We start from the raw sequence: 21,916 nt of genomic DNA, 5'->3' as shown, positions 1-21,916 counted from the left end.
ACAGCAACATCAACTTTAGGCCTCTTGCCAGGCCATTACTATTCCACTGGGGCGTGGCAACCATTTATTGGTAAAGTATTACATTCATCAATGTTGAGATTAACAAAAGTTTTAACCCTAGAACAGATAGAAGAAAAAGTTCCAAAGTTAGCAAAACATAGATTTTAAACAACTCCAAAAAAGTTTTTTTATTGTTTATTAGTATTTAAATTTATCATACATTTCTTTTAAAATAGAATTCCTCCAAAAATCTTCAAATTAAGTTATTCAGCATTTAAAAACATTCTTGAACATTTAGAATCATTTTTTGGAATTTGAAAAGTATTATTAAAAGTTATGAATTTAGGACTGTTACATCCCGCCAGCAGACATTGTAATGGAGGCAGATGAGCTGGTGTGGGTAGAGCACTGGAAGTGTGAAAACATGCTATAGAGGGAGTACACAAAGTGTAGTATCAGCAGACAGTGTAGTGCAGTGGCATTGTCATGCCTGTGGATATACTAAAGTAGGCACAAAGGATTTTCTTACGCATGTTATGGCCTTATAGCTTTCCTCTGTTCCTAGTGTTAAGTTTTGGATACTATAGATCCTGCTAGTAGGAACAGTTTTAGCTACAGAAGGAACAGCAGCAGCAGGAGCAGATGCAGATGCTGCTAAACCACAATGAGGACTTGCTTTGTGCCCTCGCCCAGCCAGTAGTGAGCCAGACGCTCGCTCTTCAGTTTTTTTACCCAACCCCAGCCACTGTTTACCAGTTTTGATGAGCCTACGGTAACATGGGAAATTACCTCCAGCAGTTCTTGCACTGCCAGGTAAGGCGTATCATCGATCTGGTTGATAAGGCCACCTTGTTGTTGTAAAGCAGTATGGGTTTATATGAAGTTGTCCAAAATTTGAAGCCTTCTACTGAGCCCGAGAAACTTCCCTTTGATGAGCCTTTCTGGTTGCTGACATGGTATTACGAACATCAGATCCATGTGGTGATGATGTGAGTGCAATTGAACCAGCACCACAAGGGGCCAGGGCAGTCCTGTGTGGCCTGCATGGTCGATTTGCAGGGTCTCCTGTGCTAGTGTCATTTTCAGTGTCCACAACGTGCTGCCTCTTCTGCAGACTCACTAATTTGGGACAATATTGTCTGGTTAGTATCTGATCCCAAGGTTCAGACTACGGCATTGACTTGTCCAACCCTTCTTTAGCTGTCATAGCCCAGATTCCAGAATTGTGTGAGATAACAGTAGCTGCAAGGTATGTCCTTTCAGATAATTAGCAGGTGGCTCAACTAGGTGTGCACAGTAAACAGCCCCCAGTTCCCCGTGGGGTACCCCAGGCAGTCTCGCCTCCTGTCATGTCACTGTGTGTATACGATTAAGGTGCAGTGGTACTGGACTTCTTTGCCCGGGTCGTACTAGGCAGGTCCACATCAGCTGCAGAGTCATAACTCCTATCCAAGATATTTTTTCGGTCCTTGCTGTCATTCTCCTTCTGCTCATTGGGTGAACCAATGGTCCTTCCCGCACATGGAGGCCGTGTGTGGAGTTTGGTGAGCTGTGAGTCAATCACCAGAAACTTGTGTGTTTTTGCTGCACTCTGGGGCCATTTCCAATGCCTTGGCATGTTTTGATGATGATGGTTGCGGATGAGCAGCTGGTCAAATTTCAAGTAGACATGTTGGGTGACAGTCAGCCTCATTATTTTGCATATGTACAGCTCTTGGGATGCCTGGAGTTGCAATGACCACTATGGCAGCTAGTATTTTGTAGTAAACAATGTGTTCCTTTGTGGGGGCAATTCTCTGCACATTATAAGGATGTGGAACAGCGACTTAACATTTTTAGTAATCAGTTCATGCACAAAATATTTTTGTGCTAGATGCTTTTTCTCCTTTTGGCTTCCAGATTGTTGTCAAACTGCATTTAGTCTGCCAATTCATTTCTTTTCTTGATTTGGATACACTACTGCGGCCATACAGGTCATTGTTTGAGAACACCGTGGGCACAACAGAAGGTTTTGAGGCACATGTTTCTCTTAAGCTATTAGTAGTACTTAAATTTTGTCACCCCCACCCCATTCCCTTCTTCAAGTGCAACAAGGTAAACGCTGAGTTGCAGCACTGGCTCCATCAAGGCGTTGTTTCTCCTATTTTGTCAAGATAATAAGGAAGAATGAAGGAAGGAAGACTAGGTTTAAGATCCAACTGACACTGAGGTCATTAGAACAGAGCACAAACTCAGATTGTGTCAAGGATGGGAAAGGAAGTCAGCCATGCACTTTCAAAGGAACCATCCCAGCAGTTGCCTGGAGCAATTTAGGAAAATCACAGAAAATCTAAATCCAGATGGCTGGATGTGGGTTTGAACCGTTGTCCTCCTGAATGCGAGTCCAGTGTGCTAACCATGCGAAACTCAGATAGTCAAGTCAGTGAGCCATGTCTTTGGTGGTGAATCAGAAGCCAGATGGCACTGTGTGCCTTTGTGGTGATTTTAAACAGGGGGCAAATACGCATTGTGGTGCAGGTTCCTATCCAATTCTGCAGCAGGCAGAGTTGTTGGCAAAGTTACCCGGGGGGGGGGGGGGGGCATTATCTTTCACATATCGATATGAGCGATGCCTATCTGCAGTTGAACGCCGTTTCACAGGCTTTCTTGGTTCTCAGCACCCAATCTGCGCTTTACCAACTTAATCGCTTGCCTTTTGGAATCTCGTCTATGCTGGGAATTTATCAATGGTATCTGGAGCAGCTGATTCAAGAAATTCCCTGTTGCATCAATTACCTGGTTGGCACCTGGGTAATGGACTCTATTGGGAGGAGCATTTACAAAACATTAATCAATTTTGCAACACCTGCTGGAGGATGGCCTTCATTGCAAGTTGGGAAGGTATATTTTTACTCCCCACAAAGGTATATTTTTACCCCCCCACAGGTGCTTTTTTTGGGACATGTGGTTAGCAAAGATGGCCTCGATCCTACAGATGACCACATCAAAACCATCACCTACCAGCTGGCATCCAAGATCCTCACGGAGCTCCAGTCTATTTTGGGTAGGATTTCATACCATGCACCGGGCAGTGCACATTCGCCATCTTCTTAACTGGCTTCGCCAAAAGGGTGTTAAGCATGTATGGTCTGCGGATTGTCATAGAGCTTTTTCAGTCTCTCAAGCAGTGTTTGTGCTCTGCTTTCTGTTTACTCCAAGTAAACCTTTAACTGTGGCATATGAGAGTTATCAGTATTGCTTGGTGGAGTCATGTCACATTGGGTCTTGTCCTATTGGAACCCGGATGACAGTGAACAACCCACTGCTTATCTATCGAAAACACTTCTACTGCACAGTGTAATTATTCACAGGTGGGAAAGGAGATGCTAGCTATTACTTTTGGAGTAAAGAAGTTTCATGTTTCCCTCTATGGGGCAAGGTTCCTCCTCATTGCCAACCATAAGCTGCTGGTTCCTTTGCCTGGTTCTCATTTTAAGTTGCCAGATAGGAGAGCCCACTGACTGCAGAGGTGGGCTCTCTTTCTCAGTAACTATTGCTATAACATTCATTACCACTCCACTGCCCAGTGCGCCAATGCTGATGCACTTTTGCAGCTACCAGTGGAGCCTGACCCAGAGTTCGAAGGCAGGAGGCTGGTGTGTTCACATTGGATGGTACCAAACCCTGTCAGATTTCCAGTTAACAGTGTGAAATGTCACAACTGTTGGAAAATTGTTTTACCTGTCCAGGTGGGTTAGCTGTGGGGCGCCTTTTTGGGGGCAGATTCTGCATGGGATATGTTTTTCTCTTATGTGACTGACTCAACACTGTGCAGGGGTCCTCACGCTTACATCAGAGGAGCAATGCTGCTGAGTGGTCATTCCTCCAGCACTGCATCCTCACACACTCCATTTGCTGTATGCGTTGCACTGGGGTGTGATTTATATGAAGGTGTTGGCACGATGACAAGGCTACTGGCCAGCGGTCAAGCACGACATTGAACGTCGTGCACACCTGCAAGCCTGTGCACACAACCGGGCTGCACTGCCATGTCCGATTTTTTCTTAGCAAGCCCCAGAGCACCCTTGGGGCACAGTTCATGTTGATTTCATGGGTCTAATTTAGGACAGCATTTTCCACACATAGCCAAGCTGTCCCCTATGTCACTGGTTGCCATTCTTCACCCATTATCAGTTATTTCTGCCATAGAGGGATTCCTCAGGACCCTCATGTCTTGTAGGCAGTTTGGGTCAAAGGAGTTTGAAGATTTTTGTATACACAACAGTTTCCAGCATCTGACCACTGCCCTGTTTCATCTGGACACTAACTTGGAGGCGGAACACTTCACGCACACATTCAAGAACCAAATGAAGATGTCCCTCTTCCTGCGATGATGCTTTGTTGAGTTTTCTGACGTGCCAGGTGACATCAGTCACTGGGTGCAGTCCAGTGGAATGCTTGCGTGGGTGCCAGCTGCGGTGTCCTGCATTTGGTGCACACTGAATCGCATTCGCCAGATAAACGTGGTCCACTGCATTTTCCTTCCAGGACCCAGTCCTTTGGCCAGGGGTGGCTGGCAGGTGTCACGGTGAGCCACAAAGATCAGCAGTTCTCGGTGGTGGATGTTGGTTGGTGGCAGCTTTTGTGTGCACAATGGTATCCACCATTCGACTACCGCTCTGTTTCACCTGGCCCCTAACTTGGAAGTGGAACACTTCATACACACATTCAAGAACCAAATGAAGAAGTCTCTCATTCCGTGATGATGCGTTGTTGAGTTTTCTGAGAATGTGACATCAGCCAATGGCGTTGTTGAGTTTTCTGAGAATGTGACATCAGCCATTGGGTGCAGTCCAGAGGAAAGCTTGTGTGGGTTCCAGCTGCAGGGCTGCTGGATTTAGTGCACACTGTGTCACATCCCCGGACCAACGTGGCCCACTGCATTTTCCTTCCTGAACTCAATTCTTTGGCCCGTAAAGGGAGCGGCTGACAGGTGTCATGGTGAGCCATGAAGATCAGGCGTTCTCAGTAGTGGATGTTGGCTGGTGGCAGATGACGTGTCATGCAAATTAGTTGCACCTGCATTGTGTTGGGGAACTGTCGCTGCAATCTCCCAGTCAGCTGAGCAGCAGAGTTGGTCATGATGCTGCTCCAGGGGTAGACTCACACTTGCAGCAGTTCACCTCCCCACTGCTACCATGTCTGTGCCCCCTGCCATCCTTCTCTCACCTGCACCCTTGGATCCCAGCGAGGCTAGCACTTGCACCTGTCGATGTGGAGCCCATGGATCCTGATCTGCCCTCTTCCCCCTCTGCCCCCCCCCCCCTCCCTTTGCTAGCAGAGGGGGCCTCGCATCCACTGCTGCCAGCTGACCCTCCATTGCCTCAGCCTCTGTGCCCCTCCGACCTCCGAGTGGAGCCCATTTCAGGAACAAAATTATGATCCATATCTGAATCATCAGCATCACTTATACAAAATCCTACAGTTATCTGCCCCTCATGTTTCCCTGAATGGTATCATCCACCAAGCCAACTTCAAACTGCAACAATATGCCAGACTTCACCTAAAAAAGCTATCCTATCTTCTCCTAAACTACCTGAACAGGGTTTCCCTTTCTGTCCTTCTGCAGCTCCCTAAACAGCCACATCATCAACCAGCACTCCTCTCCTACAAACCGAGCTTGGCAGACTTCCTTAACATCTCACAGCCTTCACTACTGCCTCCCAGAATAACCTGTAATCACAGGAACCAGTCAACAGTCCGATGTCCTTAAACTCTCATCTAAAGCACTCTCTCCTCCTGAATTATCGGCATTATCTAAGGGTCTCACTTTCAGCCCTAAACCTGCATTTGATCATGTTGCTTTGGTGAAGGACCTACTTTCCTTCACATGTAATATTCACTGGAAATATCACTTTACAAGCCAATCCAAAAACCTTCCCAACATCAAACCTGACATTGAACAGCAAACCTGACATTGGACCCCCCAGTTCAGACCACGATCCCAACTTCATCCGCCACCACTACCTCGAAATCATGCCTTAGAAGCTTTCCTTATTCCTCACACCCAGCATTGCTTCACAACCCTACAGGTTCCTACAACATGACCCTAACCTGTCCTCTGCGGAAATCCAGGCTCTATGTTCCCTAAAAGTTGATGACTCCCTCATTATCCTCCCAGCAGACAAAGGATCTACCACTGTAGTACTTGACCGAAAGCAGTACGTTAGTGAAGGCCTACGCCAGCTGTCTGACACCACTACATACAGCGTCTGCCATCAAGATCCCATCCCTATGATTAAAACTGAGCTGCAGTGCCTCCTTAAAACATGAGGGCACCTCAAGCCATAGAGCTTCTCACCCCACCCAAACCTTTTACCTTCTTTCTAAGGTCCACAAACCCAATCACCCAGGCCGTCCTATAGTTGCTGGCTTCAAAGGACCCACCAAACATATAACTGCCTTAGTCAATCAACATCTGCAACCCATAGTACAAAGACTCACCCCCTACATCAAAGATGCCAACCGTCCCACCTCCATCAACCTTGCTTGTCGCCACTGATGCTACTTCCCTCTATACCAACATCCCCCACCTTCATGGTCTGTCTGCTGCTGAACATTTCCTCAGTCAGTGCCCACCTGATTCCAAACCTATGACATCTTTCCCACTCACCTTAATCAACTTTATACTTACCAACAACTACTTCATCTTTGAGGGGCAGACATACAAACATATCAGGGGTACGGCCATGGGAACCAGGATGGTTCCTTCCTATGCCAACCTTTTCCTGCGTCACTTGGAGGGCGCTTTCCTGGAATCCAGAAGTGAAGCCTCTGATTTGGTTTAGATACACTGATGATATCTTTACCATATGGACCCATGGTGAGGCTGACCTGCTAAAATGGTCCTATTCCGAATCCCATGGCACTTTTCTTGATGTTGACCTCATCCTCACCGAAGGCCAGCTACACACTTCCATCCTTAAACCTATCAACAAACAAAACTACTTATATTTTGACAATTGCTATCCTTTCCATGTCACAGGTTCCCTCCCATACAGCCTTGGCATCCAAGGCAAACATAGTTGTACAGATGCACAGACTCTTTACAGCAATACAGCACCATTCTCACCTCAGCCTTCACTGCACATAATTACCCCACTAGCCTAGAATTTCTGGGCCATCACATCCAATCCTGGTCCTGCTGATCCCTCCCAAAAACAACTTCGGAGCACTACCCTGTTGACTCAGTATTATCCCGGTCTGGAACGAGTTAATCAGTTACTTCGACAGGGCCATGACTTTCTAAAATCATGCATTGGAATGAGATCCATTCTGCCTGAAATTTTGCCCAACCACACCTAGAATAGTTTTCTGTTGCCCTCCCTATCTCCACAGTATTCTTGTCAGACACTTTGCTGCTCCTGCACCCATCTCCCTACCCTATGGCTCCTACCCCTGTGACAGTCCCTGCTGTAAGACTTGCCTTATGCACCCTCCTACCACCATCTATAGTAGCCCTGTAACTTGCAAAACATATTATATCAAAGGAGAGCCATCTGTTAAACAGCACGTCATGTACCAACTGTTATGTAAACACTGTTCAGCCTTCTACCTCGGCATGACTACCACCAAATTATCAATTAGGATGAATGGGCATAGGCAGTGTGGATATCCTGTTGCACAGCACGCTCTACAACATGACAATCCTGACCTCGGCACCTGTTTCACCACACGCACCATCTGGATTCTTCCCCCAGACACCAGTTCCTGAGAACTCCGCAGGTGGGAGAACTAGCACTACAATATATCCTCGGTTCTCATCATTCACCTGGCCTTAATTTACGTTCATTTCTTCCCTCTCTGTGTTTCTTCACAGTAACTACTCTTTGCTTCACTCCATTTTAGTTTTTTACTCTTTCAATGTCTTTTTACCCCCCCACCCCCCAACCTCTGTTACATACAATGCATTTAGCTTCTCACTCTTATTAAGTCGTGCATGATGTTTAAGCAGTAATCTTTGTCTGCAAATTAACCTGTCTTCAGCCTTTAAGCTCTCAGGTTTTCAAATCTTGTCCAATGCAGTCCCCAACAATCAGTCTTTCCTTCTCATCCTTTGCGGTAAATCTCCCCTGACCCGCAGTTCTGGGCGACTTTCCCAAAATCTACCCCTTTTACTAGACCTCTCCAATCCTCTTCCTTCACCCACATTCCTCCCATTCAACCCTTCTGACTGAAGGAGGAGCCACTGGCTCCGAAAGCTTGCCAATTACAACCATCTTTTATGTGTGTGTTCTGCCGCCGCTTGTACAGTATACAATAAAATACAGTAGCACATCTGTTAATGTCAGATGAACATGTCCTAATCAATGATTTGAACATTAACATATGTGCTACTGTGTATTTTATTGTATACAGTGTTATTCATGACATAACGATCATGTTGATTGCAACATGTCCAGCTAATGTTAACAGATGTGCTACTCTGTATTTCATTGTATGCTACGTCTTTTATGATGTAACAATCATCTTTGAGTGCTACATATAAGAACAAGGCTAAGCGCACAAGGTGCTTCTTGATTTTAGATGTTTTATTCTTAACAAACCTTTATATTATGTCCTACACTTTATCTACGTGACAACTTGGAATGAGGTCCAACTCAGAATGAACACATTTTATAACACAAATTTTTGATGATCTAAAGAACACAGTCAAAGTCTGTCAAAACTTGCAGTATATAAATAACAAAATGGTTATGCGATCTTGTCTTTAGAAAGTTTTTACCACGTAAAACAGATCACTCCTTCTACTTTGCAAACATGCAAAAATTCAAACAGTTTTTCAATTTCTTCCTGATTTACTGGACACTACCAAGCTATTTTTGAGCAGTTTTATTGTATGCAGTCAGTATAAAAAGAAAAGTGCAAAAGCAGACAAAGCTAACGTAAACAGATGGTCTGCATCTTTCAGACCTACAACATGTCTCTTCAAGCATCAACAATCAACTGGAGAGTAATGTGGAGTGACAAAACTAGTAGTGGTCTCTAGGACTGTTAAGTGAAAGCTTACTCATAAGTACCATACTCTTGCAGTTATTTTTTTATAAGAGAGAGAGAGAGAGAGAGAGAGAGAGAGAGAGAGAGAGAGAGAGAGAGATTGTCACAATTTTATCAGTAAACTGTCGAAATGTAATAAAGTTCCCGAATTTACTGCCTTTCAGCAACATTCTCACACTCAAATTATTCTTGGGACTGAGAGCTGGCAGAAGCCCGAAGTGGAAAGCAGTGGAGTGTATATAGAAAAGAAGATTAGAGGCCATAGGAGGAGGACTGTTTACTGCAGCTGGCAAAACTATTCTCTCTATTGAGGTCGAAGCTGAGTGTTGCGTATAACAGGTGTTGGTGAAACCAAGTTAATTGTTAGATGTTTTTACTGGCCACCTGATTCTGCTGTGACATTTCTAGAGTCATTCAAAGAAAATCTATGGTCAATAGCACGTAAGTACCCATATCACGCAATAATGGTTGGAGGCAGGACTTTAACCTGCTGAGTATATACTAGAATGTCTATGCATTCATTACAAGGGAAGGGGGAGTACAGACAGACAGTTATGCGAAATACTTCTGAACATGTTTTCTGAAAATTGTCTTGAGCAGCTAGCTCGCCAGGCCATATGCATCAATAATATTTTAGACCTCGTAGCTACAAATAGGCCAGACCTTATTGAGAATGTTTCTGCTAGATAGAGCATATAAGCACTTAGACATTAACATCTCACTTAGACATTAACATCTCACTTAGTGAATTGGCATCACTCAGTTCCAGTAAAATGGATGCAGAGGAATAACGGGTAAAGTTTAAGCAGGTTGTAAATCGTGGTCTGGAGAGTTATGTGCCTACTAAGTGGATAAAAGGTAGAAAAGACTCACCATGGTTTCATAACTAAATTCAGCGGGTGCTGAGGAAGCAGAGGCTGTCACACTCTTGGTTCAAAAGAGATTGCATAAATGATGACAAGTGACGGGCAGAGAACCGAGAAAATTCTGATTGTATGTAAAATCGCTAAGCAGGTCTAAGGCTTCCATTCAGTCCTTTGTTGACTTGTCTGGCAGGCCAGTTAAAGACAGCAAAATGAAAGCTGAAGTTTTCAATTTCATGTTCAAGAATAGTACAAACATACCGTCATTCGACCATCGGACAGAATCCCGTATGGACAACACAGTAATAAGTATATCCGACACAGAAAAACAGCTGAAGGATTTGAAAGTAAATAAATCACCAGGTCCACATGGAATCCCAGTTCAATTTTACAAAGCGCACTCTATGGCTCTGGCCCCTTACCTAACTTGCATTTATCGTGAATCTCTCACCCCGCACCAAGTCCCAAGCAACTGGAAAAAATCACAGGTGACTCCAGTATATAGCAAAGGTAAAAGGGGACTGATGTTGTTCTCTGTATACATAAATGATTTGGCCGACATGGTGAGCAGCAATCTGCAGTCGATAGCAGACGATGCCATGGTGTACAGTAAGGTGTCAAAGTTGAGTGATTATAGGCTCTACAAGACGACATAGACAAAATTTCCAGTTGGTGTAGTGAATGGCAGTTAGCCTTAAATGTGGAAAAATGTAAGTTAATGCAGATGAGTAGGAAGACCAAACCTGTAATATTCTGATGCAGTATTACCATTGTCCTGTGTGACACTGTCAAGTCGTTTAAATATATGGGCATAACGTAGCAAAGAGGTATGAGATGGAATGAGCACATGAAAACTGTGGTACAGGACGTGAATAGTCAACTTCACTTTACTGGGAGAATTTTAGGAAAGAGTGGTTCACCTGTAAAGGAGACCGCATATAGAATGCTGGTGGATCTATTCTTGAGTACTGCTCGAGTATTGGGACCCGGACCAGGTAGGCATTGAAGCAATTCTGTAGTGGGTTCCTAGATTTGTTACCAGTAGGTTCAAACAACACATAAGTGTTATGGAGATGCTTGCTTTGGGCATACAAATAGGAATCCCTGGAGGGAAGGCAATGCTCTTTTTGAGAAACACTATTGAGAAAATTTAAAGAACCGCTACTTGAAGCTGTCTGTCGAGTGATTCTATTGCTGCCAACATACATTGCGCATAGTTATCACAAGGATAAAATATGAGAAATTAGTGCTCTTACGAAGGCATACAGTGAGTCGTTTTTTCCTCACTCTGTATGCGAGTGGCACAGGAAAGGAAATGACTAGTAGTGACACAGTGTATCCCCCGCCATGCACCATATGGGTAGCTTTCGGAGTAGTATCTATGTAGATGTAGAGAGAGAGAGAGAGAGAGAGAGAGAGAGAGAGAGAGAGAGAGTGGGTCCAAGAGAGAGTCCTCATCCATTCTAGGGCTAATGATGTAGATTGTGGCAATGCTTTATATGGATTTCTGGTTTCAGCTTAAGGCATATGCCTTGCTATCTCCTTTTTCAATTTATGAATACAGTGCGATCAAGGATGCAGACTGCATGGTTGCTCTGCAGTTGGCACATCCACATAGATCCTGTTTGTGCATATCTGAACTACATTTCCCACATGTTGCTTGCGCTTTGCATCAGATGGTACTGTGGCCACATTTCTGGAATATACAGAGGACGACGACACAGGCTCTGATATAACCCAGCAGCTTACATGAATTTAACACCTGAATAAAAGCTGAAGATACTTGTTAATTCTCTTGATAGCTCCTTGTATCTCAGTCACTCTTATTTTTCCACTCTTTCTGTAGTTCCTGTACTAAATGCAATACACTGATATATTCCAAAATGCCCTGACCAAAAGTTAGTACAGCATAAAAAGAAGACTTCATAGGACATTTCAAATTCAGTAATGCAGTTGCTCGGAATGATGTTGATATCTACATTAAATGTGTTCCATTGTAAATGTGTTTTTTTTTTCTTTTTTTTAAATATAGAAAGAGAATAATCAATGACACTTTCATCTTATCTTCCAAGAACCCAAAATACATTTACTAGACACTATATGTGGCTTGTTAATGTTAATGACATTCTGATCTGATGAAATTACCAGAAGAATGGCATATAGGCTTTCTTATTAGGCTGCATGTGAATGTTCACAAGTTGTCTGCTCAATCTGCAGGGAGTCCTATTATAAGAAGTAATAGTCTCCCACGAAGAAATGGGGAGATGATAGTCATTCCAGACTGAGCCACACTTTTTGGAACAAACCTAACATAACTACACTGATGCAAGTTCCTCAGGCTGCTGCCCATTTAGTGGCCTCAGAAGCCATGGTGCACAGCTTACCTCAAGACTTTTCTGAGAGATGGACAGGGTTGCACCATCCTCTTGACATACCCAGACACTTGGTTTTGCTACCAATCATAGCTTGTATGGTACCATTTCCTGCAGCTCTTCCTTCCATCATCTCTCAGTCTACTGATTCAACAGCTATGCAGTAGTTGATATGCGAGCAGCCAAGTTCAACAGCATGCTCCTTTTGGCCTTACATCATCTTGCTTGTGTCTCTTAAAGAGTCCAACTTGCCCTATTTCCAAACAGAATGCTACATATTCCCCCTCTTTTTGTAACAGGAGAAGGTAGCTACAAATCATCTGAACTATTCTCTCTTCTCGATGCAGCTATTGAGCTGCTCTGTGAGCAGTGAGAGAAGAGCAGACGAGAAAGTTTTTTTCTCTGCTCCATTGCCTTGAAGGTACAATTCTGTCTCTGCGGCATTAGTTGCATAAATCTTACATCTTGTACACTTCTGTCAACAACTGTGCAACTGTGTTTAGAGTGTTGGTATATTCACCGTGTAAATTAAACAAACAACTGGTACAATTTATGTTCTATACTTACATACATTGTCAACACTCGCTCCAATGTCTCCTTTAACTTCTTTCTCTTGTCTTTTAAAACTTTCTCATTTAGAGGTGGTGGATGCAGAACATTGTACTCTGAAATAAAATAACGTAAAGCATACATAAACCACAAGCTATCAAAATAATCCACAGCGCCATAACATAACATTACACCATATGATAAAACACAAAACAGTGCACTAACACAGCTTTTTGTATAATGGAATACTGCTTCTACAGAAAGCGTTAAAGATCAAAACCATGTTTTACAAATTTTCCAGTGAAAAGTATAGATAAGCAATATAATTATACTTGTAAGAATTTAGTTGATGGTACTGCAAAATGAACTCTACTATGACTGTAGACTTTCTAGCACAAGGAACCCAATATGTCCCCAATGAGGTAATGTCGGAAGTAAAACTAGTGTAGGGTGTACCAAGAGGATATACGATTTGACTATTACTACTCACATCATCATCATGAATAACAACATTGGTAGACCCCTGTCCACTGGAAAAGACAATGGTCAAAAAGTGTTACAAAATACGGAAAGACTTACTGATTATTTGAGATTAGTACAAAGATAACAAAGGATTCTCAATAATACGCAGATGTAATTTAATTCCTTTTAAAATTTCCACAGATCTGTGTGTCTGAAAGCACAGCATATAACAACTCACTACAGTCAATCACAATGTGAAATACTTTACTGAATGCAATGCCTACTCATTCAAGGGCAGTGTTACTCAATCTGAAATCTTTGCCAAATAGTATTAACAAAGTGGTAAAGGTTGAAAGTAGATTGACATGTCTCAACACTTTTTCTTTTTTTATTACTGCAAGAGCATCACAGATATGTTCAATAAACTCCAGTGCAGAAACATAAGACACTATACACCACGAATACAATTAAACTTGAATATAACTGTGACAATAAAACTGGAGCAAATCACAGTTATTTCAGTTTTTCATAGCAGACACCATTCACAAGCAGAATGCTAGGGGATGAAAAGTAATATTCCTACCTCATTCCAATGACTAAAACCATATAAAAAAATTTTAAAATATTGAAATGTGCGTTTTCTACCACCCATCATAAAACTCTGCATTATTCTACAACCAATGTTTGAAGGTTAATGAATCTAATGACTACTGACACACAAGTCACTAAAGAAACAATACAATCTAACAGACAACTAAGACCAGGAGATTCACAACAGTCATAACTGATATATTATTTGGCAAACAGCTAATGATCCGTATGAAACAATATAGGTTAACACATACAATACTTACAAAGCCAATTTCTAAAAATAGAAATTGCTAAGTTGTTGTGCATTCTTCCCTTATTCATCAGTGATCTGCCAATGTGGACTAATTAAAACAGAGTGAAGTGGAACACAATGCACACTTGACAAAGGCAGCACGTGGACATGTTACATCATTTTTGGTGTACTGGCAATGCAGCAGACCAGCTTTCAGAGTCACAGTGATCAAGCTGTCAACATCTCCGTCACAAGCTAGTTCACTCTGCTGCATTTTAATCACTTCATTGAAACTCCATGTTTGTACTTAGGCAAAGAATTATGACTAAATACTGCAGGTGTTAATTCAACACACCATTCAACCCGACCAGATTTCTTACAAATTTGGCGCATTTGGGAATCCAGATAAGAGATGGAAAACTACCAATTTGCACAGGTATATGACAATTGTGGAGAAAGTTGCAGGCCTGCAAAGTACTGGAACTGTGTAAGTTTAAAATGTCTGTCTCTAAGGATGGAAGATTAGGTTTTAACATACCGTCGACACTGTGGTCATTAAGAGATCGAGCACAAACCCAGATTGTTTCGAGGATCGGGTGTGAAATCACCCATGCCCTTTGAAAAGAACCACCTTGACATTTGCAATTTAGGGTAATCACAGAAAAACCTAAATCTGGACAACTGGATGGAGAATTGAACCATTGCCCTGCCGCATACAAGTCCAGTGTTCTAACTTTAGTACCTTCCGCCGCAGAAGTCGAACACGCAGCAGAACAAATGGACATGGTCAGCCCATAGAGGGCTCCGCCTCCGCGGTGGCTATTCCGCGCAGCGGCTCTCGCGCAGCGAGGGTGCCATCGCTAAGCCACGTGCAGACAGCAGCCAATAGCCGCTCCCTCCAGTTTCGTATATAAGGACCCGCTCTGCCCTAGTCCAGCCAGTCTGGTACTCGCTCTGGATTTCGTTTCTATCTTGGCGGTACTGCGTTCTGGTCGTTGCTCGTTGTTGACATTTGCCTGGCTCTGGTTCCGAGTGGATTTACGTTTGGTGTTTGGTGTTGTGGTTTACACAAGACTTCGCTGTTTATCTCTTCCTTGTTGTGTTGCTCATAGTCGGTCGTGGTTGGTTGTTGTCAGTTGTCATTGGTCTGTCGTCCGACTCGTCCTGTGTTTACCCGGTGGTGCGTGCTCCACCGCCGCCGGCTTCCCCGCCTGGCGGCTCCGATCCGCAGCCCAAGGCGTTCCCACTGTTGGTTGTGGTTACTACATTTGGTGACGAGGTAAACGGAACATAGGAGTATGGAAGAGAAATTACTCACTCTCTTAGAGCAACAGCAGCAGCTCATGTGGCTGCAGCAGCAGCAGTTGGTCTTACAGACCTCACTGCAGTTGCTCTCGGACAGGGTCAATAAGCGGGATTCCCTCCCACCTCTTTCCCCAGGTGCCCCGCTTTCAGACACATTCCCATGTCCGCTGTCGTTCCCACCGTTCAACGACGCAAAAGAGGATTGGGAAACGTACCTGCATCGTCTGAAGCAACATTTCAAGGCCTTTCAGGTGTCGGATGACTCTCTGCAGCGGTCGTTGTTCTTGTCTTGGGCCTCACCGGACACGTTTTACTTGCTCCGCAAGTTGGCACAGTTGGCCGACCGCGTGGCTCTCTCCTTTCACGAGATCTGTGTGTTGCTAACTATTATTCCCAGTGCTACCACGTGGTTGCATCTCGCTAGGAATTCCATCAATACCACAAGCAGCCGGGTCAGTCCTACTATTCCTGGGTGACGGATTTGCAAGGCCTCAGCCGCAAAGGCAACTTCACATGCACCAATCAGCAGTGCAAGGTGGCAGATTCGTTAATTCGGGATGTGGTCGTTCAACTGGCGCCCGATCTAGAGGTCCGCACTGCGGCGTTAAAGTTTGACAACCCCTCGTTGCAAGACATTCTACGTATTGCCCATTCCTTCGAAATTGCTCAAGCGGCAAACGAACGTCTCATGGCACGGCCCCACGTGGCAGCGGTCGAGTCCACTTCCCGCTCCACTCCTTATCGCCGTCGACGGGGCGCAGTCTCCAGGGGGCACCGCTGTCAAGATTCCTCGCTGTCTGACGTCTCTATGGCGTCCGAACCGTCGGTCGCCCCTCGACGTCGGCCGCGTGGCCCCCTCCCGTTGTGCCCCCAGTGCTTCTCGGCTCACACTCGAGCTGACTGTCCCCATTGCTGGAAGACCTGTTCGCTCTGTGAGAAAGAGGGCTACCTTCGATCTGTCTGTCGTAGCCGCTCGACCTGCCCCCGTCCCGCCCCTGCGGGCCAACAGGAGGCCGTCCATGCTTTACACGCAGTCGCCCCTCGGACCGACACATTGGCTCAGAAGTTATTCCTCACCCTACGCATCTTTAATGAGGACGTCCGTTTCCAGGTTGATACGGGGGCCACAGTTTCTTTGGTCAAGCTGACGATGTATGCACGTCTCGGGTCTCCAGAATTGTCCCCACCCTCTCGGAGGTTGGTCGCCTACGGCGACGGTTCCATCCCTCTCTGTGGGCATTTTTCTGTCATGGCCATCTACAAAAACATTCCCCGGCCCCTTACCCTATTTGTGGTGGACCACCCGTCGGCTTCGAACATTTTTGGATTAGATGCGTTTACACGGTTTGGCTTTTCCATTCAAGACGAAGTGCAGTTCGTTTCAAGTACGGTTCCATTTCAGGACCTAGACGATCTGTGTGCGTCCTTTTCCTCCCTGTTTCAGGCAGACCTGGGCTGCACTTCCGATTTCCAGGCACACATCACTTTACTGCCGAATGCACGGCCTCGCTTTTGTCGGGCTCGGCCTATCCCGGTATCGGGCTCGGCCTATCCCGGTAGCTTTGTGTGCGGCCGTCAAGCAGGAACTCGATCGGCTCCAGGCTGCGGGGGTTATCGAGCCAGTACAATCGAGTGCCTGGGCAACGCCCTTAGTGGTCATCACGAAACCCAATGGATTGCTTCGTCTTTGTGGGGATTTTGGGGCTATGGCCAACACTCAGTCTTTGGTCAAAACTTATCCCATTCCTCGACAGGAAGACCTTCTCGCTAAACTGGCGGGTGGCGAGTACTTTTCTAAGATTGATCTGGCAGAAGCCTATCACAAATTGCCGTTGTATGAGGAATCGCAGGCCATCGTTGTCATCAACACGCCTTTCGGTCTCTATAAATACAAGCGTCTTCCGTTTGGCATTTCGTCTGCCCCTGCGATTTTCCAGCGGTATCTCGAGCAACTTACGCAACCAATACCGGCTTGTGTCAATTGCCTCTATGATATCTTAGTCACGGGGCGCACGTGCCAGGAACATCTGGGCAACCTCAGTACCTTATTTCACGCCCTGCAGGCTGCGGGTTTACGTTGTCGACTGGAGAAGTGCAATTTTTTTCAACTGGAGGTGGAGTACTTAGGACATTGACTCAGTAAAGATGGCATTCGCCCTTCGGACCGCAATGTTGCAGCCATCGATGCCTTTCCCCATCAACGAAACTTATCCAAACTCCATGTATTTTTGGGAAAAGTCACTTATTACTTAACGTTCTTACCCCAAGCCGCCCACGTCGCGCATCCCCTAAATCGCCTGTGTCGCAAAGGGGTACCTTACACGTGGACTTCTGCCTGCGATTAGGCTTTCACCCGCCTGAAGACGATGCTGAAATCTGCCCCTTGCCTGACGCCTTTCTCTCCGGATCATCCCTTGGTGGTGGCGGCCGATGCCACAGCGTACGGGATTGAGGCAGTCCTGGCACACAGGAATGAGGATGGGTCGGAACAACCTGTGGCATATGCATCCAAGACGTTAACCCCTGCGCAAAGGAATTACTCTCAGATCGAAAAGGAGGCTCTTGCCATTATTTTTGCAGTTCAGAAATTTCACATTTACCTGTTCAGGGCGCAGTTCAGCCTCCTCACGAATCACAAGCCCTTAGTGTGGCTTTTCGGGCCCCATTCGCACCTCCCAGAACGGACGGCTCAGTGTCTTCAGTGCTGGGCGTTGTTCTTGCGTAATTACACTTACACCTTCCGCTATAAGCCCACCAGTCAACACACTAATGCAGATGCCTTGTCCCGTCTCCCAGCAGGACCCGATCCAGCGTTCGACCAGCAGGAAGTCCTGTGCTTCCACATCGACTCTGCCCGCCGGGAGACTCTTGATAGATTTCCTCTGACAGCCACGCAAATCGCCGCTTCCATGCACAGGGACCCCATTCTGCGGCACGTCCTCCGCTATGTGACCCATGGTTGGCCTCCCTACCTTACCCGACGTTTGAAAACTGACTTCAGCCTGTGGCGTCACATCTCGCACAGACTTTCGGTGATGGAGGACGTCCTCCTGTTGTCCACGGACTCGGATGCCCATTGGGTGATCATCCCTCCGGACTTAACGCCACCGCGTCCTGCACTTATTACACCGCGGACACTGGAGGATGTCTCGCATGAAGGCATTGGCTCGATGATATGTCTATTGGCCAGGGATCAATGGAGACATTGAACACCTGGCCCGTGGTTGCACAGTGTGTGCCCGTCATCAGGCTAGTCCTCCACAATCTTTCGCGCCCTGGCCAATACCCAGCCAACCATGGGACAGGATCCATCTCGATTTTGCAGGCCCCTTCTTAGGCTCCTCATCATTGATGCCTATTCCAAATACCCATATGTGGTTCGCATGGTGTCCACCACCAGTGACGCCACCCTCACCGCCTTGGCCCAGGTGTTGCCCATTGAAGGCCTTCCTCAGACGTTGGTCACAGATAACGAGCCCCAATTCACGGTGTCCTCGTTCCAGACCTTCTGCTCCGCTAACGGTATCAAACACATTCGCTCCCCCCCCCCCCCCCCCCCCCACCTCCATCCTTCATCCAATGGCACGGTGGAACGCCTGGTCCACACTTTCAAAACAGCAGCTGATGAAATCAGTGGAGCCGTTGGCCACCACCTCGGCCCTCACCTTGCTTCTAAGCACCTACCGCACTACGCCGGTGGCCGGTCATAGTCCTGCCGAACTCCGTCACGGGCGACAACCTCGAATCCTCCTCCACCTGCTGACACCATCCCCTTCTGGGCCCTGCTCTCGCTCCTCCCGGCACTACGCCCCGGGCAGGGCCGTGTGGGCCCGCTCCTATGGCAGCACACCTGCATGGACACCCGCTACGGTGACAGCGGCTCACGGGCGGCGAGTGACAACCATACAGACACACAGAGGGCTCGAGCGTCGCCACCATAACCAACTCCGCCCTCGGGCCCCTGCCTTGATTCCTCCCCCACTGCCTTCCCTGCTTCCTGGTGCGGACACACCCCTCGAGGTGGAGCCCTTCCCTTCAACCTCCATCTCCTCGCCGGCTCTGCAGACACCCCTTCCGTCTTGCCGGGGTATAGAGACGCCCTCTGACCCCCTGCCCTCTGATGACACCTTGATGGATGCCACTGACAGTCTGCCCTCCCATCTCCCAGTGGTCCCTCTGGACGTCTCACAACCCGTGCCCTCGTTCCGCCCACCTAGGCATCGTCCGGGGCATTTCCGCCCCTATGCACCAATTTCGGGGGTGAGGGATCTAGTACCTTCCGCCGCGGAAATCGAACACGCGGCAGAACAAATGGACGTGGTCAGCCCATAGAGGGCTCTGCCTCCGCGGCAGCTATTCCACGCAGCGGCTCTTGCGCAGCGAGGGTGCCACCGCTAAGCCACGTGCAGACAGCAGCCAATAGCCGCTCCCTCTGGTTTCGTATATAGGGACCCGCTCTGCCCTAGTCCAGCCAGTCTGGCACTCGCTCTGGATTTCGTTTCTATCTTGGCGGTACTGCATTCTGGTCGTTGCTCGTTGTTGACATTTGCCTGGCTCTGGTTCCGAGTGGATTTACGTTTGGTGTTTCGTGTTGTGGTTTCCACAAGCCTCCGTTGTTTATCTCCTCCTTGTTGTGTCGCTCATAGTCGGTCGTGGTCGGTTGTTGTCAGTTGTCGTTGGTCTGTCGTCCGACTCGTCCTGTGTTTACCCGGTGGTGCGTGCTCCACCGCCAGCGGCTTCCCCGCCTGGCAGCTCCGATCCGGAGCCCAAGGCATTCCCGCTGTTGGTTGTGGTTACTACACTAACTACTGCATCATCTCACTCAGATGTCTGTCTTAACATAAATAACTATGATTCTGTTCTAATCCAGATAAAGCAATGAAATGAATCATTGAAAAAAGTAATGAGTGGACTATTAAAATAATATGCAACATAGTATCTTCCTAATAATTTTCACTTGCAAGGTCACTGACCTTGACCTTGGCCTTTAATATTTCAGAACATCCAGCCTTCAATTTTTTGGAAAAGAAAGAAGTATTGTATACTATAGTATGTTACAATAAACATGGTAAATATGAAGATCAGCACACAAAAGGCTTCACACTCAAAAATTTATTTAATTTTAATTTACATCACTTCTCTCACAACATCCAGTATGCAGTTACGAATCCAGTTTTATGCTCTCTCTAACATGGAGTGGCACAATCAAACAACTGGCAATCTAAGTCTGCAACAACAGCCATTATTTTGATATTGTTTTATCAGGCAATCAGTTTCAACATTCCAATCACCTAATTGGGCCTGTTGCATGAATGACACCAAGTACCACATGTGCATGTATAACACAAGTTAAGTCACCAATATTCAAATCTGTTTCTGTAGAGATTCGGACTTCATGAGATACACTATGTTATCAAAAGTATCCAGACACCTAGCTGAAAACGACTTAAAAGTTCGTGGTGCCCTCCATCAGTAATGCTGGAATTCAATATGGTGTTGGCCCACCCTTAGCCTTGATTACAGCTTCCACTCTCCCAAGCATATGTTCAATCAGGTGCTGGAAGGTTTCTTGGGGAACGGCAGCCCATTCTTCACGGAGTGCTACACCGAGGAGAGGTATCAATGTTGGTCAGTGAGGCCTGGCACGAAGTCGGCATCCCAAAACATCCCAAAGGTGTTCTATAGGATTCAGGTCAGGACTTTGTGCAGGCCAGTCCATTATAGCAATGTTATTGTCGTGTAACCACTCCGCCAAAGGCCGTGCATTATGAGTAGATGCTCGGTCTTGTTGAAAGATGCAATCGCCATCCCCGAATTGCTCTTCAACAGTGGCGTCAATGTAGGCCTGTGCTGTCATAGTGCCTCGCAAAACAAGGGGTGCAAGGCCCCTTCATGAACATGAAAAACACGACCACACCATAACACTACCAGCTCTGAATTTTACTGCTGGCACTACACAGACTGGTAGATGACATTCACTGGGCATTCACCATACCCACACCATATCATTGGATCGCCACATTGTGTACCGTGATTCGCCACTCCACACAACGTTTTTCCACTGTTCAGTCATCCAATGTTTACACTCCTTAGTCCATGCGAGGCGTCATTAGGTATTTACCGGCATGATGCGTGGCTTATGAGCAGCTGCTCGACCATGAAATCCTAGTTTTCTCACCTGTCATAGTACTTGCAGTGGATCCTGATGCAGTTTTAGAATTCCTGTGTGATGGTCTGGATAGATGTCTGCCTATTACACATTACGCCCCTCTTCAACTGTTGGCGGTCTCCATCAGTCAACTGATGAGGTCAGCTTGAATGCTTTTGTGCTGTACACGTCCCTTCATGTTTCCAATTCATTATCACATCATAAACAGTGGACGTAGGGATGTTTAGGAGCCTGGAAATCTCACGTGCAGACATATGACACAAGTGATACCCAGTCACCTGACCACGTTTGAAGTCCATGAGTTCCACAGAGCACCCCATTCTGCTCTCTCACAACA

General features: G+C 46.2%; 1 protein-coding gene across 1 annotated transcript in view; it reads right to left on the bottom strand.

Moving 5' to 3' along the window:
• Positions 1 to 21,916, bottom strand: part of LOC124788039 (WW domain-binding protein 11) — a 99,286-nt gene that overhangs the window by 45,598 nt on the left and 31,772 nt on the right. The window contains exon 3 of the mRNA XM_047255097.1: positions 12,839 to 12,936. Within this exon, the coding sequence (XP_047111053.1) occupies positions 12,839 to 12,936 (98 nt within the window). The remainder of the gene's footprint in view (positions 1 to 12,838; positions 12,937 to 21,916) is intronic.

This window comes from Schistocerca piceifrons, chromosome 3, assembly GCF_021461385.2.
Source record: "Schistocerca piceifrons isolate TAMUIC-IGC-003096 chromosome 3, iqSchPice1.1, whole genome shotgun sequence".
Lineage (NCBI taxonomy): Eukaryota > Metazoa > Arthropoda > Insecta > Orthoptera > Acrididae > Schistocerca > Schistocerca piceifrons.
This window is presented reverse-complemented; position numbering and strand designations above follow the sequence as displayed.